This window comes from Bos grunniens, chromosome 10 (genome assembly GCF_055505025.1).
Source record: "Bos grunniens cultivar Pamir isolate PY7600 chromosome 10, Bosgru_T2T1.0, whole genome shotgun sequence".
Taxonomy (NCBI): domain Eukaryota; kingdom Metazoa; phylum Chordata; class Mammalia; order Artiodactyla; family Bovidae; genus Bos; species Bos grunniens.
Genome location: NC_141174.1, coordinates 95,705,888 through 95,733,037, shown reverse-complemented (window position 1 = coordinate 95,733,037; position 27,150 = coordinate 95,705,888). Strand labels below are relative to the sequence as shown.

At 43.3% G+C, this 27,150-nt stretch overlaps 1 protein-coding gene across 3 annotated transcripts in view; it reads right to left on the bottom strand.

Annotated features, from left to right (window-relative positions):
* Positions 1 to 4,467: 4,467 nt before the first annotated feature.
* GCNT4 (glucosaminyl (N-acetyl) transferase 4) overlaps positions 4,468 to 27,150 on the bottom strand; it is a 31,024-nt gene continuing 8,341 nt past the window's right edge. For 2 of the 3 annotated variants that reach the window (XM_086323218.1, XM_086323219.1), the window contains exon 2: positions 4,468 to 8,858. In XM_086323218.1, the coding sequence (XP_086179344.1) occupies positions 7,493 to 8,857 (1,365 nt within the window). In that variant the 5' untranslated portion in view covers position 8,858 and the 3' untranslated portion in view covers positions 4,468 to 7,492. Of the gene's footprint in view, positions 8,859 to 21,304; positions 25,250 to 27,150 lie in introns of those variants that run through there. The other variant, XM_086323220.1, reaches the window with a different exon arrangement.

The following is a 27,150-nucleotide window of genomic DNA, read 5'->3' as shown; positions in this document are numbered from 1 at the left end:
CCATAAGGGTGGTGTCATCTGCATATCTGAGGTTATTGATATTTAAGATCATTTAAAGAACAAAAAAAAAATGAGTAACTGTGGTTCAGGCATCCAAAAGTGGAGGTGGGTGGCCACTGTGGATATAATTTCAGACACTTTCCTAAACCACTGAGAACTTGAATCATCTCTGAATTATATCAAACTCAACCACATAGCCAACCATTTTTAAAACAGTATCTGCTAGCAGCAGCTAGCTGCAAACTTGTAGTTGCAAAGTTCCCTCCCTCTTTGCAACTATGTAATCATTTCAGACCCTAACTAATCCTTGCTTAACAAACACTCAACTTCTTGCCAGCTTCAATCCTAATTCATGACAATTTATTTAACTTTGTAGGGTTTTGCCTTTATAATCCTCCCCCATTTGCAGTCCAGGGCAACATAAGCACTTGCTTCTTGAATCTGTGTCTCCCTGACTGCAGTCCTAACAACTCCCCAATAAATGTCTCCTTACCTCGGTCAGGTCTCTGCTTCTGAAATTTTGGTTAACAAAAGGCTGGGAATTAATAGTTGCCCAGAATTAAGTCACAGAAGCCGGGGAGAATGGATACGAGAAGGAACTAGCAGCCTTTAGACCCTTACTGGAATGGAGTCAGTCATCAAAATGCAAACCTTTACTATTCTGAAAGGGCTTTCACTAACCATACAGCAAATGCCTTGATTTGTTAGAAGACTGGTTGCATCCTTGCTTTAAGCCAAAGTCTTTGCTTACCTTTGAGAATCAGACTAGCCTTTTATTGGAATAAATAAATAAAATTTATTTCAAATAGGTTGAGGCTGTAGTTGATATATACCAACTGGATGTCCCATACAATTTCTTGAGAGGGCGTTTTGCGACATACATGAAAATAAATTTTTAAAAATCCATTATCTTCAGGATTGTCACTTCTCTCTCAGAAATAAGGAAGTGACTCAAGGAAAGGAGAAGATTTATGTATAAAACTGTTTATAACACCGTTATTTATGACAGAAGGGAAAAAGCAGTTTACAATCCAAATGTCCTACAATCAAGGAAGGACTGAGGGAATTATGGTATGACCATTAGGTAGCCATAAAGATTAAGCAGCAAGCAACATGGGAAGTGATTGAAAGTGTATTGGCAGAAAGAGACAGAGGAGGCACATGGAAATGGATAGATTAGAAGGGCATTCAAGATAACTATAATGGTTTTGTCAGGATGTTAGAATTATGAATATAAATGATTTCTGTTTAACTTTCCTTTATGCTCTATAGAAAACAGCAACATTAACAACAAAAAAAGGTGAAATAAATTTACCCACATCATTGAACATGATTTTTTTCTCAGATTCTTTCCTGGCTATTTGTCCTCTGCATGACTTGGTCCAAGCTTCTCCCAGGAAGGACCATACATGAATGCCATACCTGAGGGCAGGTGAATAGTCTTTCTGGGGCTTTTATGCCTCCTCGTGGGCTGACACACTGATCATCCGTCTGTGAGACAAAGCTCAAGCTGTTTACTATGCATCATCATAGGAATTTTTTCCCAGTAGTAGGAATAAATTTGCAATCATCTACTTTCTCTTGCCAAGCTTTCCTCATAAGCAGTTTCATGAAACTAGAAGCCAGTTGCCCTAGTTTACATATAGATTTGTAGGCACCAAATGGGATTTTTAAAATATGGAATTGCTAATCTGGGAATCAAATAGCTTCTTTTCAAATACCTATGAAGAGAAGTGAAAGGCAAAGGAGAAAAGGAAAGATATACCTATGTGAATGCAGAGTTCCAAAGAATAGCAAGGAGAGATAAGAAAGCCTTCCTCAGCAATCAATGCAAAGAAATAGAGGAAAACAATAGTACGGGAAAGACTAGAGCTCTCTTCAAGAAAATTACAGATACCAAGGGACCATTTCATGCAAAGATGGGCTCAATAAAGGACAGAAATGGTATGGACTTAACAGAAGCAAAAGATATTAAGAAGAGGTGGCAAGAGTATACAGAAGAACTGTACAAAAAAGGTCTTCACCACCAAGATAATCACTATGCTGTGATCACTCACCTAGAGCCAGACATCCTAGAATGCAAAGTCAAGTGGGCCTTAGAAAGCATCACTACGAACAAAGCTAGTGGAGGTGATGGAATTCCAGTTGAGCTCTTTCAAATCCTGAAAGATGATGCTCTGAAAGTACTGCACCCAATATGCCAGCAAATTTGGAAAACTCAGCAGTGGCCACAGGACTGGAAAAGGTCAGTTTTCATTCCAATCCCAAAGAAAGGCAATGCCAAAGAATGCTCAAACTACCACACAATTGCACTCATCTCACACCCTAGCAATGTAATGCTCAAAATTCTCCAAGCTAGGCTTCAACAGTACGTGGACCATGAACTTCCAGATGTTCAAGGTGGATTTAGAAAAGGCAGAGGAACCAGAAAAGGCAGAGATCAAATTGCCAACATCCGTTGGATCATGGAAAAAGCAAGAGAGTTCCAGAAAACATCTACTTCTGCTTTATTGACTACGCCAAAGACTTTGACTGTGTGGATCACAACAAACTGGAAAATTCTTAAAGAGATGGGAATACCAGACCATCTGACCTGCCTCCTGAGAAATCTGTATGCAGCTCAAGAAGCAACAGTTAGAACCAGACATAGAACAACAGACTGGTTCCAAATCGGGAAAGGAGTACGTCAAGGCTGTATATATTGTCACCCTGCTTATTTAACTTATATGCAGTACATCATGCAAAATGCCGGACTGGATGAAGCACAAGCTGGAATCAAGATTCCCGAAAGAAATATCAATAAGCTCAGATATGCAGATGACACCACCCTTATGGCAGAAAGTGGAGAAGAACTAAAGAGCCTCTTGATGAAAGTGAAAGAGGAGAGTGAAAAAGTTGGCTTAAAACTCAACATTCAGAAAATGAAGATTATGGTATGCAGATCCATCACTTCATGGAAAATAGATGGGGAAACAGTGAAAATGGTGAGAGACTTCATTTTGGGGGGCTCCAAAATCACTGCAGATTGTGATTGCAGCCATGAAATTAAAAGATGCTTGCTCCTTGGAAGAAGAGTTATGACCAACCTAGACAGCATATTAAAAAGCAGAGACATCACTTTACCAACAAAGGTCCATCTAGTTAAAGCTATGGTTTTTCCAGTGGTCATGTATGGATGTGAGAGTTGGACTATAAAGAAAGCTGAGCACCAAAGAATGATGCTTTTGAGCTGTGGTGTTGGAGAAGACTCTTGAGAGTCTCTTGGACTGCAAGGAGATCCAACCAGTCCATCCTAAAAGGAGATCAGTCCTGGGTGTTCATTGGAAGGACTGATGCCGAAGCTGAAACTCCAATACTTTGGCCACCTGATGCGAAGAACTGACTCCTTGGGAAAGACCCTGATGCTGGAAAAGATTGAAGGCAGGAGAAGAAGCGGGTGACAGAGGATGAGATGGTTGGATGCCATCACTGACTCAATGGACATGAGTTTGAGTAAACTCTGGGAGTTGGTGATGGACAGGGAGGCCTGGTGTGCTGCAGTCCATGGGGTCTCAGAGTTGGACACGACTGAGTGACGGAACTGAACTGAACGGAATCTGGAAATCAAGCCTAATGGGTTGTCAATGCCATGCTGTATACCCACCCTACCACTGCCACTACCTAAAGCAGTCCGAATTCTTCCATGGGATTACTGTGGATTTGCAAAGTTGTCCAGCTTGGTAAGACCTAGAATTAATCTTAGGTTAAAGTAGATGTTAGTTTTTTATATTGAATTTTCCTAAAATAGCCTTATTCCTCAAGATGGATTGTGATTTATGAGTGTGACACGCATACTCCTTGTTAGTTAGGTAGGATGGTGACTGTTGCTGCTTTAGAAAGGGTGCTAGAAGAAAACTAACTGGCCAGGAGATCTCCAGAGCAGAGGTGGAGGTGGGGGCGACAGTGATGCCAAATACCCCTCAGTTTAGTAGAGCTGCAAAGATGGTGTTACCCAGGACAGAGAGAAACTCATCCAGAAGCACCCAGCCATCGAGTCTGAGGATCCTGGTGCAGCCTCCTCATACCCGCGGGGCTCCCAGCCAGGGCAGGCATCCTGGTGCAGAGAGGAAGTATTGCTTTTCCAGGGACTGAGGAATGAAAGAGAAAGAGCTCAACCTACTCTGTTAAGAACAAACTTCCATAAAGTAATCAAGCAAGTGAGAATATTTCTCTATATAGTTAATCTGAGAGGAGAAACTAACCTGAAGGAGAATTAAGAGAAATTCTGGAACATTCTTTGAGACTTTGCCAAATTAAATTCAAATTTGTGAACCTATATTCTGCATATAATACACACACTGATTTTTAAATTTTGACTCTGAGGTGAAATTAACTGTCCTCTTCAAATACTGGGCAAGTGTCATCAACTGAAAGAGTGTGGGGAACCAGTACAACCAGAAAAAAGGAAACATCAGAGATTCCAAGGTCTTGGTTTTGGAGGCACATTTTATTTGACCGTACTAGAGATTAACATCTAGTAACAGCATAATACAAAAATGCAACCCCAATCTACTTAAAACTCATATAATGGGAACATGTCTTTCAAGAAACGTGGAAAAAAAAGTTGGAGATTTCGAGACACGTTGATAAAAATGTTAACAAAAATCAAAGCTCATTCCATCATCATCATTCACTTTACAGTCTCATGAAAAGATTGTCATTTTGTTTTCTCCACAATATGTCAAAAATATATATACTTATGCATAATATTCACATTCTGAAAGGCAAGAGAAATCTTCGAATTTAATTCCCTAAATTTAAACACTACATATATTTCAATTAAAATAACCTAAACATTAAAAATAGCAGCAACACCAGTCTTTAAATTACAGTAGATTATCCACATAATGTAGACATATTTGGGTGGCTCTTTCATTATTATCTGATATAATTTACAAACTCCAAGGTAATGGTCTCATCGTCAAATAACATAGAATCTAGTGTCAATAAATACTATGCAAAGAATTATTATAAAACACAGATTGCCAAACATTCTCCAGACTAGAGAGAACCATACTAAAACATTTCAGGGGAGAATCAGGTTTGAAGGAGGTTTGAAGGCATGCAGGAATCTGTGGGATTCCCAAGGCAAGAGAGAATGATCTGACAAGCTCCCCCAAATGACAGGCAAACTGTCAGGAACTGAATCCTGAGAAATGTGTCCATGGGGACAAGGCACTGTCACCTCTTCATGGCGCCACGTTTCACTTGAATATGGCATTAAAGTGACTAACATCTGGAAATTTTCCCACTAAACAAAGGCTAGGATCATTTCTCACCAGGAGACAAGACATTGGACCAGGAGGTCGGTATTTCTCTATCATGTACATTATTCTGATGACCAAAAGCATAGAAAATATTTCAGCAGGGCTTTGTGTTTTTAAGCCTGGGTGGTAGGAAAAGTATTTCTACCCCTACTCCTGATTTAGGCCACTGGGCCAATTTCCTAATCCTACTGGCTTAAAAAGGACCCCAGGTGTCGGGACAGGGGTTTCTTCATAACTGGACTCAGTTACAGAAGTTGCCTTGAAGATTGTGCCTTCTTTGTATATTTGGAAGGTTTTTCAGAAAAGGTGCATGGTTAAGTATCACAATGGGGTTGGGATCTCCATTTCCCTCACAGTAAGACTGCTTGCTGGTATTTCAATAATTTGTCCCCATCTTCAAGCCACTTCATACACGATTGCATTTGATACCCTCACACAGAAATCTGTGAGGCAGCCAGGACACACCCACGTGTTCCCTTTATAGACGAAGAAAACTGAGGCTCCTGGAGAGGAAAGCAACAAGCTTGTCACAGTCACACACATGGACAAACTGGTAATTTGAAGGAGGCAGAAAAGAAGAGAATATAAATGAATTCATGAGAAAAAGAAAGAGAGACAGAAGTGGTGCCACTTGGCAGACCATATCATAAACTTTAAAACAAGCAAAAGGCATCTCACATGTAGAAAACAGACATTCAAAAATACATTTCAATACTTCAGTCTTCCCAACTGTCTCATACTAGCCTGGATTACCACATATTTATGTAGTCACTGAGGCTGACATTGAAACATAAGATCACCAAGAAATTCTGACATGAGTTTCATGATTTCCCAGTAGACGTAAAAATATCATAACCTGTTCTGAGGACCCTCACTCCTGTCTCATTTCACCTCCAGCACAGTAATTACAGGAAAATACATGTATATTTTGACTCATTTTGGTAGTTTTCTAAGGTGTAGTTTTCACAAAATATTATTAGTGAATTTCCTTGCTATGTCCTTAGGAAAATTAGCTTTTTCTCTCTTAGATCAAAGCTGAGAACACTGCAATAAACTTAGAGCTTTAATAATTTTACGTTTGAACTCTACTTGATAGTTGTTGGAGAAGAACATGTTTTAAATGACTAATAGTTAATTTAGAAAGCTGTCTTATTTCATACAATCTTTTGAAGAAAATTCAGTGATTTTTAGCTTGACAGTTTCACAAAACAAAATTGTACCTATTGCGGTGTAAAAAAAAAAAAAAAAAACCAACAACTTACATATACTGATAATCTATGAATTGAAAGACTTAGGTTCAATGTTCTGGAGAGTGACGCTGAACTGTTAAGCAGTTTTTAATTTTAATCAGTAAATATGTTTTAAAGAAACAGCTGAATTAAAATAGGAGGCCATTCCGGACACCGCTGGGAAATGTGATGGAAAAGTCATACAGATCCCTTCATTCCCTCTCAGCAGCACTGCCGCTACCCCAGGCACCCCACCGCCTTCCTGACACTCATGCTAGAAACGCCCGGCCGCCTTCCTGACACTCACACGCTAGAAACTCCCGGCCGTTTTCCTGATACTCACACGCTAGAAATGCCCGGCCATCGATGTCCCGGGCCGTGCACGCAACAGACAAGGTGCCACAAGGTAAGTTACGCTTTGGCAAGTAGGAAATCGAACAATTCTTTGAGTTCTTCTGAGGTAGTACAGTCTTTCTAATATTCTAATGGTTGAGAAGAGTCTAAGGAGCTGAATTAACAGGCAAGTGGAGTGCTGGTCACGGCGCTTGAACACTGCTCTGAAATTGGCGGCTAACAGGGCTATGTAATCACTCCACTACTTCTTCAGCCGCACCCTGATTGTCACGTGGAGAACCTAAGATAGTAAGATTGCTGTGTGACTGGGGTAACTGTAACTCATGACAACTGGGATTTAATTCCTGTATGTTTTTTAAAAAGTGCCCGGTATACAGCAGAAACTCAACACATATCAGATTACTGACTGTTTAAAATCTCCCACTTAGCTCAGTGAGATTATAAGTGAAAACAAACATAAAAACACCCAACTGATTGCAGACTAATTGTCACCAAAGGCCAGGTCTCTTTCCCTTGTTCAGGGAATTGTAGACACCTTTCAAATGGTACTGGCTGTGGTATAGCATGCAATTCCATCTTAACCTTTTTTCCATTACAGTTTTATCATGAGGTGGTTACGGAAGGTTTAGCCATAAATAACTTTGCTGAAGACAGTGTGATCCACTTTCTCTGTTGTTCTTCAAGCTTTTCTGCCAAGCATTTAATCAAGACGGGGTCCACCTTAGAATCAAATTTATTAGCAAACCAATGTCCATATTTCATAAGCCACCTTAGTTCCGCTGCTCCATAGATACACACACTTCGGAGGTGAGAGCCAGTACAACTGGGATAGAAAAGGCCTTCTAGATAATTCCACTTGACCAGGCGGGTCTTACTCTGCAGGTCAGACACATCCTGGGCTGTCTTAGAAATCTCCCCAGGGATTCCTGGTACCCGAATTAAGGTAGCCCAAAAGTGTTCATCAGGTGAGTATGTATCTTTAGACCAGGCAAAAAAGTCTTTAACAAAGGAGTTGTTGAAAATATATTTAACAAATGCTCGACTTAACACAAAATAAGCACTGCCAACAAATATCTCGATGTTATGAGGGGGGGCCTCCTTGGAAATGTTCGTCCTCATCGGTAGTTTCACATATTCATAAGGTGCCTGTTTGAGCTCATGGTGATAAGTGAATCTTTCCGTCTTAGTGCTAGGGGGTTTCACTGTCTCTAACATATTTGATCCATTGAGTTTCTTCAACTCTGACACTAATTCGAAGTTTGACTTCAAAGGAAAATCCTGCCCACACAGGTTGATAACATATTTCCACTGAACTGAAGACTTGAGGAGGTCTGACAGGCAATTTAAATCAGCCTGGAGTCTGGAAATGTGTGCGTACTGCACAGTCTCTAATTTGGAAGCAATGAAAATATTGGAGAAGCACTTAGCTAAGTTGTTCATGGCAACTTTGAAGGTATCCGGTGATTTTTGGTCATAATGGATGCAATAAATATTGTGCTGGTTGTATATGGCAAGGATTAGCCTTTCAACCATAATTGCATCTTTGTGAACAACCAAAGAATAGGCTATTGGGAAGCTCTTCTCCTCCTCTGAAACAAGCTTTTCATCGTAGCTTCGGAGGGCCTGATAAATCTCACAATCACTGGTGATTGCCACAACATCATCATCATCCAAGTCGATGATGGTTCTTCTTCTTATTTCCAGACTCTTGCCAATTTCCAAAGGCTCCTGTTCATAGACACCCGAACAGTTAATCTCATATCCGATTTCATTCTTGATATGGGTGTATCTGTTCCTTACAAAAGGCGAGGTACTTAGAGAGTACTCAACCAAGTAAATGCCCCGTTCAGGGAAGAGGAATCGTTTAACATTTAGGAGCTTCAACAACGAGAGCAGCCATAGGGTTAGAAACAGGATGAAAACTTTCTGTTGTAGGTGATACTTAAAACAACATTTGAATGTCTTCATTCTGTAAGAGAACAAACAAACAATTCAGTTGAAATAGGAAGAGAAAATTAGTTCAGTTCAACCAACATCCCCTAGGTGCCTACCACACACTAGGCAAAATGCGGGCCCAGAGATGATTTAAATAAGTGTTCTTGCCCTTTAAAGAATCCAGAAATAAGGCAGTGGAAATATGTACAACAGTTGTATTTTGTTGTATTCTCTGTTAGATATCTAATTTTGAGAGATATTGGTTACCAAATATTAGAATGAAAAATAATGTTAACTCCTTAAATATAGGTACTGCTGCTGCTGCTGCTAAGTCACTTCAGTCGTGTCTGACTCTGTGTGACCCTGTGGATGGCAGCCCACCAGGCTCCTCTGTCCCTGGGATTCTCCAGGCAAGAATAGTGGAGTGGGTTACCATTTCCTTCTCCAAATATAGATACTAAGTATCTTAATTGTCTGATTTTCTGCTTAGTATATTTGCAGAAGGATTGCTGTGGTTTGGACAGAGGTCTAGACTGGATTTTTTAGTAGTCATATACAGATGTGAGAGTTTGACCATAAAGAAATCTGAGCACTAAAGAATTGATGCTTTTGAGCTGTGGTGCTGGAGAAGACTCTTGAGAACCCCTTGGACAGCAAGGAGATCCAACCAGTCCATCCTAAAGGAAATCAGTCCTGAATATTCGTTGGAAGGACTGATGCTGAAGCTGGAGCTCCAAAACTTTGACCACCTGATGCAAAGAGCTGACTCATTGGAAAAGACCCTGATGCTGGGCAAGATTGAAGGCAGGAGGAGAAGGGGATGACAGAGTATGAGATGGTTGGATGGCATCACTGACTCAATGCAGGTAAGTTTGAGCAAACTCTGGGAGAGAGTGAAGAACAGGGAAGTCTGGAGTGCTACACGCAGTTCACAAGGTCACAAAGAGTTGGACACAACTGAGCGACTGAATAACAACAACAAAGAGGTCACTGAAAATGTAAATGACCCATCTGAGGCTAAAAGGAATACCCATCTTGATTTTTACCTTCAGATTCTGATTAGATCTTGATCTGAAGTCAAATGGGGAAAGCCCAGTGAACTCCACTGCTATTAACTGAATGTCTGCATCCTCCCCAAAATTTTAAGTTGAAACCTAATCACCAATTTAAGTTGATTATATCAGGAGGTAGGAGTTTGGGGGAAGTTTTTAGGTCTTGAGGGTGAAGTCCAAATACATACGATAGGTGCTCTTATAAAAGAGATCCCAGGCAGTTAGCTCCCTTGCCCCTTCCATCATGTGAGGAAAACCCGTGGGAAGACTGTTATCTATGAGCTAAGAAGCAAGCTCTCATCAGGCATGGAATCTGCTGGAGTCTTGATCCTGGACAACCCAGCCACTAGAACTGTGAGAAATACATTTCTGTTGTTTATAAGCCACCCAGTCTGTGATATTTTATTATGGCTGCCTGCGTAGACTAAGACACTCACCTTCAGAAATAAGAGCAGTGGGCAGACCTTAAAGGAGGCTATAGTAAATATTAGACATTGTAAAATTTTATTCAGATTACACAAATGTAGTAAACTTGCACATTTCCTTTATTTTGTTAGCTCCCGTTTCCTCACAGGGATTAGCAGTTTAGCCCTTAAAATGAAAAGAATCTGACTCATTGAGAGTATATGGTAGGGCGCCAGTTTGGCTGAATCTGTCCATTTTATGTACTCATCCAGAAGAGTTCATGTGTGTGTGAAGGTTCCCTGCAGGTCAGGCTAAAACCTGAAAACCACTAAAACATCCTACAGGGCAGTGGTGAATTACACCCAACCTGAGACGAATGTGTGTGTGCCTCTGTGGGACAGTCCACACCAGACTGTGAAACAGAAATAGGACTAGGCAGAAAACAGTGTAGAATGAGCTCACATGTGTGTCCAAAATAGACTGTATACACCCAGCAGCCTACACACAAAGAGCACACGTCAGTAAGCTTTTTCTTTCTCTGTCACAGCTGTTCAACTCTGCCACTATAGTGGGAAAGCAGCCACAGATAGTGTGCAAATGATTGGACGTGACTGATTTACTTTTGTAGATTTCTTTTATATAGATTAATTGAAAAAGCTCCTGTAGGAATGACATTCTCTGATCCACCTTCACTTGAATCACTCCCTTTAAAGAATGACACCTTATTTATCAACAGTGAAGTGCCCTGCACAGTCTGTGTTCTCCTGCCACACCTCAGACTCTCCTCTGGTTTCCCCAGGGTCTTATTCTCAGCTTACTGCTCTTCTCACGAACACTGTCCTTGCTTCCAGGATTTCACCTTCCATGTATACACTGCCAGCGTCTTTATCTTCAGCCTCCACCTCTTGACCAAGCTTCTGACATGAACATCCAATTGCTTGATAGACATCTCCACTGAGACAGCCCTTGGGCACCCCACTGAGAGAGCCCATGGGCACTCCACTTCAATGAGTACGTAAGTGAGCATGACACCTCTCCTGTGCTTTCCGTCTCAATTTATCCACTCAATGACTCAAGCTTGAAACACAAGAGCCACTTGACTCTTCCATTTCCTTTACACCCATATGGTCATCTCACAAATACCCCTCAAATTCATCTTTTCTTCTCCTTCCCAGTTACCAGGCCCAGACAACATCCTTGCTGACCATCATCCTCACACTTATTAAAAGCAAAGGCTTCAGCACCTGGGGGGATAACCTGCTGACTCTCCCCAGAGCTGGGAAGAGGCTGAAAGCCCCTTTCAGGATTTGATAAAAGCTCTTTCTGATCCAAGGGCTTGTACCTCCACCCCTTGTTCCTTCTAACTTGGGAAAGGGAGTGCTTTCAAAGGCATTTTTGGCTGTAGTGAGCAGGTGAAGGGGCTTCACATGGACTTAGGACAGGACAGAACTGGAAGGCTGGTTACTTCCCTGATGTTAAAGGCTACCCTGGAGACAGGTAAGTTCTCCTTCTTAAAAATGCCTGGCATGTGGGGAGTCAGAAAGCAAGCTTCTGGGCCGCCCTGATTTCCTCCCTGTCTTCCTTTAGAATTAACTCTCCACCCTGGTTGGCGAAGCTCAGACCCAGGGCCCAGAACACTCCCATAGGACTTCTCTTAATGGGCTGCCACCTCTCCCGCCCCAGGCGCCCTGCAACCCTCCCCTGGGCAGCCATGGCCTCCTGGCTCAGCTCAGACTGTCCTAGGAACCAGCTCAGCCATGCCCCCTCGACAAGCACCCCATCTGCTCTTTCCCTCTGAATGGCTCGTGGGCAGAGAGCAGGCAGGTGTGTCTCTCCTTGAAGTAGTCTTATAATTACATTACAAATAATTCCCCGCTCCTGGGAGAAGGGATATTTCCTTCCTACCCAGCCAGGCGGGCGAGGAAGCTGATGTGCTGGGGAGTTATCACCACACCACACGGGTGCAAGCGCCTCGTGATGACGCAGAAGGAAATGACAACAAAGGTTGACTGCTGCATCAAATGAGTTCTATCTGGATAATTCAATAAAACCCCAACAGGGACAAGGAATAAAGCGTTCTTCCCAAACCATCTTCTTTCCCCTTGCCCTCCCAGGCATCTTTCACAGTCTTAAAGGAAACAGCAGGCACACCAAAGCACACCCCAGCTAAGTGGTTATAATTGCCTTCAGGGTTAAATGGCCACAGCCATTAGCAGCTCTTCAATGACCTCTCCTTCCTTCATCAGCAATTTAAAACCCAGGGCTGTCACTGCAAGACCTGCCTCCTCATGGGGGCAGGAAGGGGGACGGGAAATAACCAGGGAAGGAAAATGGTGAATGCGGTCTAGCTTGGGCACCGAGAATAGGGGGCCCACCGTCCATATTGCAGGCGAGCTGGCCTCTGCCCCACTCCACCCCCACCTCCCTGCCCTGCCTGCTCCCTCCCTGCACACCCGCACACCTTCCCAGGAGCGCACAGGGAGGGGGTGGGGGGGAGAGAAAGCAGATGGGAGGGCTCAGGCATCCAGACCCAGGCTGGAGTCCCCGGAGTGGCAGTGGCTTTAAGACTGAACAAGCGACCCTCTTGAGACACTCTTGAGTCTCAAACTGAGGACTGGAAAGGCTCCCCACTCCCCACTGGGCAGTGAAGGTTCAGGAGCCTGGGTGAAAGGAGTCCCCACGGAGGCCCTTGGAACACGTCCGGGTCTTTTCTTTCCCAGCGCCCAGCTTGCCTGGGAAGATTGAATCTTGGTTTTTTCCCCAGTGTATTACACAGGATGTACTGATTTTTTTTTTTTTTTAAAGAAAAGAATCCACTAGGTAATTATAGGCAGACAACGTGAAGGAAATGACCTGCACTTTTCTGACCACATGAGGAGGTGGAAAGGCAGAAGGAAGAATAGAGCGGCTGAGAGTTACGTTCCTGCTCCAGGCTGAGTGGGAGAAGAGGCGGTCACACGTGGTCCTGGCCGTACAGCCAGGCTTCAGCTTGTGGGAGGCCCCGTGAGCTCCTGGGCGAGCCCCTTACCCGCCACCTCTCTGCCCCATCAGTAAAAGGATGTAAATAACAGTAACTACCTAAAGGGATTTGAAGGCCAAATGAGGTAACGCACGGAGCTTGGGCACAGTCCAGATCCTGGCTCCCTGGTTAACGCTGGTGTGGCTTCCCCCTCAGCCTCATCATCTGCTCCTCAGCCCCCCAGCCTCCTTCCTCCTCCCGTTACCACCACTACTCACTGACTTCTTTAAAGATCCTGCCCAGACCTATGGCTTACTGGGCTACTTTTCAACCTGTCTCCCATTTTACCCCAAACGGTTGACATAAATTCAATATTTTAGAATCAATGCCTGAATGCTTTCATGTAATGCTCTTTATTAATTTAACAATACCATGATTATTAATGTAGAACCACTCAGGAAAGAGTTGTTACATGGTTCTAAGTACTCCACATGTAGCAGGAGTTTCCTCCACGGATCAACCAGGTAGATGCTACCTCTATCCCTCTAACACGACAGGAAATGGAGGCACATGGAGATTAAGAAACTGCCCAAGATTATAAAGAGCTAGTACTGAAGAAGTGATGCTTTTGAACTGTGGTGCTTGACAGTCCCTTGGACTGCAAGGAGATCCAACCAGTCCATCCTAAAGGAGATCAGTCCTGAATATTCATTGGAAGGACTGATGCTGAAGCTGAAGCTCCAATACTTTGGCCACCTGAGGTGAAAAGCCAACTCATTGGAAAAGACCCTGATGCTGGAAAAGAGTGAAGGCAGGAGGAGAAAGGGGTGGCAGAGGATGAGATGGCTGGATGGCATCACTGACTCAATGGACATGAGTTTGGGTAAACTCAGGGAGTTGGTGATGGACATGGAGGCCTGGCGTGCTGCAGTCCATGGGGTCGCAAAGAGTCAGACACAACTTAGTGACTGAACAACGACATAAAGAGCTAGAAAGTGCTTCAGCTGGAACTTGAACCCAAGACAGTTTTGCTGCAGGGACAAATCCTGTAGGCAATGCTGTTTTTTGGAATATAAATAAAAAATATTTTCACAAGAGTTTTAGTCCTCAGTTAAAATTTCTCATTACTATGTCTTATCTAACTGTCTTAAAGTTGGAACAGAAGTGAGCATCGAACCACGTTTGAGGTCCGGAGACCTTCCACCCGGTAGTTTAAGTGCTTGTTTAAATGGAGAATTAGCCTGGAGGAATGCTGGCTGATGAACAAGTTCTGTTCCTGCAGCCAGGGGCTGGAGTCAATCTACATGCTGATGAAGAGATTAGTCCACGGTTCAGTCAATGGAATCTAAGAAAGGAGAAGAAAGTGAGCTCACCCTTAGAAATTCTGCCATCACTTACTCTTGTGTTCTGTCACTGACTATTCACTGATTCACTTGTTCTTGTAGTGACCAGTGTTAAAAACTGGGTTCTCTGAGAATCCCTAATTATTTTAGAAAATTTTCTGGGTGCAATTTCTCTCTACCTAGTGAATATACCCTGTGTGTGTGTGTGTGTGTGTGTGTGCTCAGTCAGTCATGTCTGACTCTTTGTGACCCCATGGACTGTAGCGCACAAGGCTCCTCTGACCATGGAATTCTCCAGGCAAGCATACCAGAGCGAGTTGCCCAGGGCATCTTCCTGACCCAAGGATCACACTTTTATCTCCTGCACTGGCAGGTGGATTCTTTACCACTAGTGCCACTTGGGACAGCCTCCTAAAAATTTTTAAAGTTTGAATCATTATACATCAGTGTAAAAAATAAGATTTGAAGAGTTTATTGATATAGAAATGTCACAATTTCGTTTCTTTCTTACAGAGAGGAATTACTTAAAAACACTAATATAAAGATGAGCTCACTAAAAAAGAAATCCTGTCCTTCTACTGTAGAGCCTTGATTTCAACAAAGCCACTCATTCTCCCCTTGATGACATGCTCATCATCAAACCCAAGGAAAGTTATGGAGTAAGACCACGAGTGGAGGGATGGCACAGCCTAGATGCATTTCTTCAGTGCCCCCAGAGCACCTGAAGTCAGCAAAGGAGCAGGAAGGCCAGTTTTTCGCTCCGATGACCTTACATCTTCATTGTTCTAGAGGGACGATCGCAGTCAGTTCAGTTCAGTCGCTCAGTCATGTCTGACTCTTTGTGACCCCATGGACTGCAGCACGGCAGGCTTCCCTGTCTGTCACCAACTCCCGGAGCTCGCTCAAACTCATGCCCATCCAGTCAGTGATCCCATTCAACCATCTCATCCTCTATTGTCCCCTTCTCCTCCTGCCTTCAATCTTTCCCTGCATCAGGGTCTTTTCCAATGAGTCAGTTCTTCGAATCAGGTGGCCAAAGTACTAGAGTTTCAGCTTCAGTCCTTCCAGTGAATATTCAGGACTGATTTCCTTTAGGATTGACTGGTTTGATCTCCTTGCAGTCAAAAGGACGATTGCAAAAGGCAAGTAATTACCAGGCTGTGAGCAGGTAAAGAGAAGCAAAAAGCAAAGGAGAAAAGGAAAGATATGAGCATCTGAATGCAGAGTTCCAAAGAATAGCAAGGAGAGATAAGAAAGCCTTCCTCAACGATCAGTGCAAAGAAATAGAGGAAAACAACAGAATGGGAAAGACTAGAGATCTCTTCAAGAAAATTAGAGATACCAAGGGAACATTTCATGCAAAGATGGGCTCAATAAAGGACAGAAATGGTACGGAAGCAGAAGCAGAAGATACTAAGAAGAGGTGGCAAGAATACACAGAAGAACTGTACAAAAAAGATCTTCATGACACAGATAATCACGATGGTGTGATCACTCATCTAGAGCCAGACATCCTGGAATGTGAAGTCAAGTGGGCCTTAGAAAGCATCACTACGAACAAAGCTAGTGGAGGTGATGGAATTCCAGTTGAGCTATTCCAAATCCTGAAAGATGATGCTGTCAAAGTGCTGCACTCAATATGCCAGCAAATTTGGAAAACTCAGCAGTGGCCACAGGACTGGAAAAGGTCAGTTTTCATTCCAATCCCAAAGAAAGGCAATGCTGAAGAATGCTCAAACTACTGCACAATGGCACTCATCTCACATGCTAGTAAAGTAATGCTCAAAATTCTACAAGCAATACATGAACCGTGAACTTCCTGATGTTCAAGCTGGTTTTAGAAAAGGCAGAGGAACCAGAGATCAAATTGCCAACATCCGCTGGATCATCGAAAAAAGCAAGAGAGTTTCAGAAAAAAACATCTATTTCTGCTTTATTGACTATGCCAAAGCCTTTGACTGTGTGGATCACAATAAACTGTGGAAAATTCTGAAAGAGATGGGCATACCAGACCACCTGACCTGCCTCTTGAGAAATCTGTATGCAGGTCAGGAAGCAACAGTTTAAACAGGACATGGAACAACAGACTGGTTCCAAATAGGAAAACGAATACGTTAAGGCTGTACGTCACCCTCCTTATTTAACTTATATGCAGAGTACATCATGAGAAACGCTGGACTGGAAGAAACACAAACTGGAATCAAGATTGCCGGGAGAAATATCAATAACCTCAGATATGCAGATGACACCACCCTTATGGCAGAAAGTGAAGAGGAACTAAAAAGCCTCTTGATGAAGGTGAAAGAGGAGAGTGAAGAACTTGGCTTAAAACTCAACATTCAGAAAACTAAGATCATGGCATCTGGTCCCATCACTTCATGGAAAATAGATGGGGAAACAGTGTCAGTCTTTATTTTTGGGGGGCTCCAAAATCACTGTAGATGGTGATTGCAGCCATGAAATTAAAAGACATTTACTCCTTGGAAGGAAAGTCGTGACCAACCTAGATAGCATATTCAAAAGCAGAGACATTACTTTGCCAACAAAGGTCTGTTTAGTCCAGGCTATGGTTTTTCCAGTGGCCATGTATGGATGTGAGAGTTGGACTGTGAAGAAAGCTGAGCACTGAAGAATTGATGCTTTTGAACTGTGGTGTTGGAGAAGACTCTTGAGAGTCCCTTGGACTGCAAGGAGATCCAACCAGTCCATTCTAAAGATCAGTCCTGGGTGTTCTTTGGAAGGACTGATGCTAAAGCTGAAACTCCAGTACTTTGGCCACCTGATGCAAAGAGTTGACTCATTGGAAAAGACCCTGATGCTGGGAGGGACTGGGGGCAGGAGGAGAAGGGGACGACAGAGGATGAGATGGCTGGATGGCATCACTGACTCGATGGACGTGAGTCTGAGTGAACTCCGGGAGTTGGTGATGGACAGGGAGGCCTGGCGTGCTGCGATTCATGGGGTCGCAAAGAGTCGGACACGACTGAGCGACTGAACTGAACTGAGCAGGTAAACAGTAAGCACAGTGTGGCTTCCCTGGGGGCTCAGTGGTAAAGAATTCACCTGCCAAGCCAGGACACTGGGTTTGATCCATGATCTGGGAGGATCCCACATGCCGAGGAGCAACTGAGGCCGTGCACTACAACTACCGAGCCTGTGCTCTGGGTCCGGGAGCCACACCTACTGAGCCGGCACTCTAGGGCCGGTGATCCAAAACTAAGCCTGTGCTCTAGGGCCCGGGAGCCACGACTACTGAACCTGCGCTCTAGGGCCCGGGAGCCACGACTGCTGAGCCTGCGCTCTAGGGCCCGGGAGCCACGACTGCTGAGCCTGCGCTCTAGGGCCCGGGAGCCACAACTACTGAACCTGCGCTCTAGGGCCCGGGAGCCACGACTGCTGAGCCTGCGCTCTAGGGCCCCGGAGCCACGACTGCTGAGCCCACGTACTGCAACTACTGAAGCCCATGTGCCGTAGAGCCCGTGCTCCACAAGAGAAGTCATCACAGGGCGAAGCCCGAGTACTCCAACTGGAGAGCAGCCCCTGCTTGCTGAAACTAGAGAAAAGCCGGCACAGCAAGGAAGACCCAGCACAGGCGAAAAATGAAAAGAAATGTGTGACTGCGTCAGTAAGACAGCACAGTATAAATCGAGGACAAACGGGCCTCAAATAATAAGAGGTTGTAGTCTCCAAAAGGAGGGGAAAAAAGGTTTTCCAGTCACTGTAAAAGTAAACTTTCTTTTTTCCCTATTTTTTTAAATCAGAAAGTCAGAATAGTCCAAGGAAGAAAACGAAGCTGACCAGTAATCCACCACCTGGCCATAGTACTCTGTGGACAGTGTTCCCATCCAGACTGCTTTCAGTAAACATGCCTGTTTTGGCTTGTTCTTTTTGTTGTTGCTGTAAAAACACTTTTTTTTTTTTTTAATTAATTCTTAATGGAGGATAGTTGATTTTCAGTGTTGTGTTAGCTTCTGCTGTGCAGCAAAGTGAATCCATTATATATGTAGATTTATCCACTCTTTTTTAGATTCTACATATAGGTCATTGCAGAGTACTGAGTGGACTTCCCTGGGCTATACCGTAGGTTGTTATTAGTTATCTCTTTTCTATATAGTAGTGTATATATGTTGATCCCAATTTATCCCCTTGCCCCCACCCTTGGCTTACTTTCAAATAAGAAATCTCACTCTATAGGCACAGTTGTAGCTATTTCTTTTATTTTGAAACATAGTGTGAATGAGTCCTATTCTAAACTGGGTTTGTGAACTGTTAGAAAATAAAGGATTTCTAACTGAGGTCAGCATACTTTTCTACAGGAAGAAACATTGAAACAATAGAATTGACTTTTGGGGGCTTTTCCCACAGAAGCTGATTTAATTATCCCATAATTCCTGAAGAAGCTTAGAAGCAAAAGCTAAAGCTGCCAGGGACTTCAGTGGCGATCTGAGTCCAAACTCCTTCTCTAAGTGAGGAAGCAGAGGCCTAGTTATCAATAGATGCTGTCTCACTCCTCACCTTCCCCCACTACATGCGCCTTTGTATTTCCAGCTGCTTCTCTTCAAGGGACTGGGCAGAGGGGGCCCTCTGCTGCCCCGCCCCCCAGGTCCCTCAGAAGGCACTCGGTCCATCTGGCTCCACTGCCCCCTTAGCTGAGGCTGTTCTGCCAGCGTGGGTGCACACAGGCCCATCTGTCTAATGGTCCATGCTGAGCCAGTACCATTTACAGTATCTTAGGAATTCCAGCCAGTAAACCTGTGGGGGAGGTACTGTCATCTCCATGTTTCAGATTAGGGAACTGAGTTTCAGAGGATAAAGAGCTAGGATGAGGAAGAGCCAAGATTTTCAACTGTGGCTGATTTCAGAGCCTACACTAGTAACTGTAAAGCAAGCCTGCCATTCAGTCTCCTGGCAGTAGAAGAACCCTGTTGGTTCTACAACTAAAAGGTCAGGGAGTCCACCCATCCCTTTCCACACTACAGGAGCCACCCTGATCCAGGCCAGCACCATCTTTTGCTTGTATATGAAGTAACCTCCTTACTCGCCCGCCTTGTTTCCCTCTAACCCACTCTCTGTACTGTATAGACAAAGGTATCTTTTGAAACCATCAGTCAGATCACACCCCCGGCCTGGCCCCACTCCCCACACCTACACCACCTTCATTTGGGTTTCACTGCATACAAAACTAAAATCCTAAGTCCTTGCCATGGCCAGAAGGCCTAGCTAGTTCCTGCCCCTGCCTTCCTCTCTAACTAACTTCATTTTATTCAGTCTTTTTTTTTTTTTTTCAATCACTCATTAAGCTCTAAGCAATTCCAGCCTTTCTATAAGTTCCTAGAACACCACCTCGGGACCTCTGCACTTTCCTGCCTCAGGACCTCTGCACTTGCTGTTCTCCCATTGGGATCATTTTTCCTGAATCCTGGCCTGACGGGCCCTTCCATATCCCTCAAGTTGTAAGAGAAATATTCTTCCCTCTGGTCCTCTCTACTCACCCTTCTTGAATCTCTTTCCTGAATGTCGTACTCCTATTTGCTTCTCAACACTCATCCCGCATAGGAGGCAGACTCTGCCCTCTGAGCCACCAGGGAATCCCACCCTCATCACAGCAGCAGTTAACTTATTTACGTCTGTCTCTGGGACAAGCCTTATTTATACTCTACCGCCTGCCCCAAGTACACACCTACCTGGCCCAGAGTGCTGCTCAGCAGGACAAAGTCAGAAGACTCACGTTCCATCTGGGCTCTGCCACAAAAATGCCTCGAGTGACCCTGGTTAAGTCATTTAATCTTATCTGCACACGCATGCGTGCTCAGTTGTGTCTGACTCTTTGCGATCCCATGGATTGTAGCCCACCAGGCTCTTCTGTCCATGGAATTTTCCAGGCAAGAATACTGGAGTGGGTTGCCATTTCCTTCTCCGAGGACTCTTCCCGACCCAGGAATAGAACCTGCATCTCTTGCGTCTCCTGCATTGGCAGGCAGTGCCACCTGGGAAAGCCCCCATCTAATCTTGGATAAGTTTTTTATTTCCCAAGTGTTGAGCAAAATAATGGTTTTGCTCCCCAACAGTGCTGTTATGAATGTCTTATACCACCATGCATATGAAATAACTATGCAAAGAGAACTGTGATATGCAGAAGTCAGGTACTAGGACCTTTACAGGATGGATGATTTCTTGGGAAACCAACATATTGACTCTTTCCCAGTTTTATAAAATAGTACATTCATTATATTTCTAAAATAGTACATTCATTATTCTCTTCATTCTGACATTCAATTATTGTTTTTCACTTCCTGAAAGCATTCTTTTTTTGTTAATGCCTGACGCATAGTGTTCTTGAAGACATACACCTATCTTGGATTTTGAAAGGCAGAAAAATTTACTCTAGTTAAATTTAAATTTTTAAAATTTAGAATTTTTTCCCCACGTCTGCTCTATATCTTTTGAAAGATCAAGAGCCAAAGAATTCCTTTAAAAGACACCCAAGGAGAGCCAACAGAACTACTTCTGTGTGGTTACAACCAGCCAAACTGTTTATGTAACTCCATGCATTGCAGTAGCTATAAACTTTCCCCGAGTTCATTATCTTTAGGGCGATTCTCTAGATAGTACAAAATTGAAGTGACTCCCTCTAGGATCCCTGGCAAGCAAAGCCAGCTCCAGGAACCACTAACAAAGCAGTCCTGAGAAAGCTGCAGCAATTTGAGTACCCAAAACATACCCTTGAACAGGGCCTCCCCTGGCTCAGTCGCTCAGATTGTCCGTTCAGTTAAAACTGTCCCACTGGGGCAACGAGATGCCCTTCATCCCAAGGGGAGCTGGTTATGGTCCCTGGGGAACATGTCACAACTGATAGTTTCTTCTACAGGCAGCAGGCTTCTGTTGACAAGTACAAGGACTACGGTCACAACTTTTCTTAAACAAAGGTTTACTTAACCCACAGGATGTGAGAACAGAGGTCTGAATAAAAATGCTGGATGGGAATCTCAGTCTACCAAACACCTCTTTACATTATAATTCTTCCAAATAGCAACTTGGCTGGCTCCTCTCAAGCTTGGGAGAGATTTATAGGGTCATTTAAGGTCACATGGAAACAAGCAACCCGAATCAGGATGTACTTACCTCACGTCCGACCCTCAAGGTCATCAGAAATCTGGGCTTGCAGCAATGGAGCAAAAAAGTGCCGAACTCAGCCAGCTTTTTATAGTCACACCAATTAGGAGACAGCCAAGGATTCTGGGCTTTGTTTCATCTGGTCCACAGGGCAAACCTCAAAACCTGATCGTGTATCCTGCTGGGCAAAGCTATATGACTTAAGAAGTCTTTGCTGAAGTCCATGGGGTTGCTAGGAGCTGGACATGACTGAGCGACTTCACTTTCACTTTTCACTTTCACACATTGGAGAAGGAAATGGCAACCCACTCCAGTGTTCTTGCCTGGAGAATCCCAGGGACGAGGGAGCCTGGTGGGCTGCCGGCTATGGGGTCGCATGGAGTCAGACACGACTGAAGCGACTTAGCAGCAGCAGTAGGAAGTTGAAAGGACCAGAAATGATCTTACTGGGTGAAGTTTTTTATTTTGTAGCCATTTGTGCCCCTCATTATGTTGCAAAACAAGATTGGGGCTGGGGACCAGGTTGAGGGTTGGTTCAAAAATACCTATGCTCTCATATTTTAGCTCTGATGGCAATAGCTTAAATCAAATATTTCCTTCTTTGCAGATATAAAGGTTACAAACAAGATGTTTATTGATGTACTTCATCTTTATCTCCCAAGTTTATAAACAGCAAAGTTACATTCCTTTCTCTAGTTCTTCTCATCTCTGCCTCCCATACTTAGCTGGCCCAATACAAACCAATACATAGTTTATGCTTTATGTTCTAACTGTAAAATGTGGCTTTATTTTGGCTTCTTTTTCTATAAAGAGGAAAATCTTAATTGGAAAACATTTAACTCCTTTAAACAAACAAATGAACAAACAAATGCATGTTTAGTGTGCTAGAGAGAAGAAAGAACTTTCTCTGTGCAGCGTGTACCTGGGGTCCATCCCACTCCAGCAATTTCTGGAAGCACTTATTTGGTACTATATGGCTAACTCTCTATTTCACACTGGCCAAAATTAATTCCTCAGGGGGGTTATGCAGCAACTGAAGAGGTACAATAACTCTGATTTCCACATGTGCATTTAAAGTAGAATCTCCAATGCTCATAACTACATCACAGAGACAGCACAGGGACCCGCAGATGTGAATCAAGGTTATGGACAGCAGAAATGGCTTAAAGCCAGGCCACGCTCTTCTTGAATGGATTAGACACACACAGTTTTAAATCATCAGAAAGGCTCCTTTGTTTGTCTTCTGTGTTCTGCCAATGTAGTGGGGAGCCGAGCCGGAGATTTCAATATGCTTCTGCACTTTCACTAAAAAATTCTAGGCTGGCAACACTGTCAGGCTGTCACGACTGAGTCAAGATCTGTATTGTCCTGAGAACTTGTGTGCACAGAGACACAATAAACTTAAGATCCAGGAACTTAAAGGGATGGAACAAATAAAATTGGCAGGGCTCAGGAAAATTCTGCCAAAACAGTAATTTCAAAAGCAGAGGTTTTGTGTAAAATGTCTTACCCAAAGTCAAATCTAGAAATGACTTCAGAAAATTCTCCAGCTGGCATCTCCTAAAGGAGGCATTGTAGCAATGGTTTTTATTACTATGTTTATTTTTACTGAGGTATAGTTGATTTATAATGTTAAATTTCAGATGTACAAAACAGTGATTCACAATTTCAAAGGTTATAGTCTATTTATACTTATTATAAAATATTGGCTATATTCCCTGTGTTGTACAATATACCCACGCAGCTTATTTATTTTATACATAGTAGCTTGTACCTCTTAATCCTCTACCCATATCTGGCCCCCGCCCCTTCCCTCTCTCTATTGGTAACCCATTTATATCTGTGAATGTTTCTTTTTGGTTATATTCTTTAGTAATGGTTTTAATTAAGATAACAGGTCTCAACATGGAGGTTTTATTTTTGGCTAATAAAAATTTTGAAGATTATTTAGTTAAAAACTAAGTATCTCAGCAAACTTATATGCCAACTCAATAGAATGCAAAAGTAGTAATCAGACTCTTCAGGTCTCCAAGTGAATTATAATGTTACAATCACTGAAACAGTGTGGCCAGAATAGACAGAGTTCAGTGGGGTGAAATTCAGAAGCAGATCTGGTAGGGAAGGATTGTATTAATAGGTATGGCTCTGGTAAAGATGGCAATTGCCTCCCAACATCCACCCTCCCTTTACTACGAGAATCTCTGTATTGTTGACAGCAGAACCATACCCCTCTAAAAGACTTTTCCCCCTGCCTCCCTTGTAGAGGAGCAGTCAATGAAATACAGTGTGGGGTATCTGGGAAAGCTCTTCAGATGAACCTGATTCACTGGTATGCCATCTGCGGCTTTCTTTCCCCATTCATCCACTTTTCTGCTTGGAATTCTGACATGATGGCTCGTATGGTAGCAACCACCTTGGGACCATGAACAGGCCAAGAGAATACTAGCAACCTCAGCCCCCAAATCCTCAAACCATGCAACCAGCAGTGACCACCCACTCTACAGTTTTATTATGCTAGTAAAATAAGCCTTTATACGTGTAAGCAAATTTGCAAAGGTGCAACTTTGAAAGAACATATGAAAATGGTAATGCTTCACACACACGAATAAAGCTTAAACTGAAACCAGGTTAAAGTGTCCACTTGAACAACAGTATAATCCTATATACAGGCAAGCACAAATGTGTCTCACATGAGGCTGAAATTCTCATCTGTTTGGATTTAGAGGCAAATGGTGGTTTTAGATAAACCTCTGAAGAAAAGCAAACTCTCAGAGTTACCAATTTAACTCTGATACTGGCATGAACTGAGCAGTCTGCTCACCAGGCCTCAGGTAAGCTGTCTTCAGCTTACAGCATACTCCCTCTTGGATCTCTGAAGGTCACCTTGCAGGTTGGCTGCCTTCGTGAGAGCATGTTTTGCAACAAGCTTGTTGTATGTCAAGAAACAGAGTATCAGCACCATGGAGGGTGAAGTGTGTCCAGCTGTTCTTCCCTCCTCCTCTTGCATGCTCCCCTTCCTCTCCTCCCTGCCATACCCTCAGCTGCCTCCATCTCAGCCTCCTGCTTTATCTGTGCATAGCATTAAGGTTTGGAATTTAAAGCCAAGGTTTCTGAATTGAAGTCCTAAACTGCACTGACAAGAGGTCACTAATCTTGTTAGAACTCTGCCTCCTCATCTGTGAAAGAGGGTCAGGGGTGCTCACTCCCATGAATACAGTGATGACTAACTCAGCTCATGCACTGGGTATATTTTGGCAGGAAAAGCCAATGGGTGCCATTTGAGAAAACCATTAAAAAAAATCAGTAGTGTTAAAAAGTCTTGTTCCTTAGCCTATCCTAGAAAAGCTGTCCCATAAATGTGGCGAGGTCATGGGTGGGTGAGTGTCTGGATAGATGGATGGAAAAATGGGTGGCTGGCTGGCTGGAGAGGTAGATGGACATGGATGGATTCGTGGTTAAAATTTCAGCCATTTTTTTTTCTCTTTAAAAATATTTTTTTTTAGTTGAAGGATAATTGTTTTACAGAATTTGGCTATTTTCTGTCAAACCTCAACATGAATCAGCCATAGGTATACATATGTCCCCCTCCCTCCTGAACCTCCCTCCTACCTCCCTCCCCACCCCACCCCTCTAGGTTGATGCAGAGCCCCCTGTTTCAGCTTCCTGAGCCATACAGCAAATTCCTGTGGGCTGTCTATTTCACATATGGTAATGTGAGTTTCCATGTTACTCTCTCCATACATCTCACCCTCTCCTACCCTCTCCCCGTGTCTATAAGTCTGTTCTCTATCCTCATGTTTCTTTTTTCTTTTTTTAAAATTAATTAATTTTAATTGGAGGCTAATTACTTTACAATATTGTGGTGGTTTCTGCCATACATTGACATGAATCCACCATGGGTGTACATGTGTCCCCATCCTGAACCCCCCTCCCACCTCCCTCCCCATCCTATCCCTCAGGGTCATCCCAGTGCACCAGCCCTGAGCACTCTGTTCCATGCATTGAACTTGGACTGGTCATCTATTTCACATATGATAATATACATGTTTCAATGCTATTCTCTTAAATCACCCCACCCTCGCCTTCTCCCACAGAGTCTAAAAGACTGTTCTTTACATCTATGTCTCTTTTGCTGTCTCGCATATAGGATTGTCATTACCATCTTTCTAAATTCCATAGGCATGCATTAATATACTGTATTAGTGTTTTTCTTTCTGGCTTACTTCACTCTGTATAATAGGCTCCAGTTTCATCCACCTCATTAGAATTGATTCAAATGAATTCTTTTTAATGGCTGAGTAATACTCCATTGTGTATATGTACCACAGCTTTCTTATCCATTCATCTGCTGATAGGCATCTAGGTTGCTTCCATGTCCTGGCTATTATAAACCGTGCTGCGATGAACATTGGGGTACACGTGTCTCTTTCCCTTCTGGTTTCCTCGGTGTGTATGCCCAGCAGTGGGATTGCTGGATCATAACGCAGTTCTATTTCCAGTTTTTTAAGGAATCTCCACACTGTTCTCCATAGTGGCTGTACTAGTTTGCATTCCCACCAACAGTGTAAGAGAGTTCCCTTTTCTCCATACCCTCTCCAGCATTAATTGTTTGTAGACTTTTTGATAGCAGCCATTCTGACCGGTGTGAGATGGTACCTCATTGTGGTTTTGATTTGCATTTCTCTGATAATGAGTGATGTTGAGCATCTTTTCATGTGTTTGTTAGCTATCTGTATGTCTTCTGGGAGAAATGTCTGTTTAGTTCTTTGGCCCATTTTTTGACTGGGTCATTTATTTTTCTGGTATTGAACTGCATGAGCTGCTTGTATATTTTTGAGATTAATTCTCTGTCAGTTGCTTCATTTGCTGTGGTTCAGTGGCATTAAGCACAATTACACTGTTGTACAACCATCACCAGTACTCATCTGCAGAACTTATCATCTTCCCCAAGTGAAACTCTGTGTCCATCAAACACTAAACACTCCCCTCTCCATGGCCCCTGGCAACCGCCATTCTAGCTCATCTTCCTATGAATTCGACTACTCTAAGAACCTTGTTTTAGAGGAATCATGCAATATGTCACTTCATAGCTGGTTTATCTCACTTAACACCAAGTCTTCAAGTTTCACTCACATTACAGAGCACGTGTAAATTTCCTTCCTTTGAAGGCTGCATAGTATTTCCTTGGATGTACACAACCACATTTTGTTTTTCCATTTGCGGAAAGTGTCTGTTTATGGACACTTGCATTGCTTCTACCCTTTGGCAACCGCGAATGCTGCTGCTGTGGACACGAGTGAACAAACACTAGTTCATGGCTTTGCTTTCACTTGTGTTCATATGTTACACGTCTTTATTTTTATATATCCTATTTCTATCCCCCTTCACTGGCTGCCCATCCATCCAGCAAACATTTACTGTGTGTCTACTACGTCCCAGGCAGGCATGGCGTTG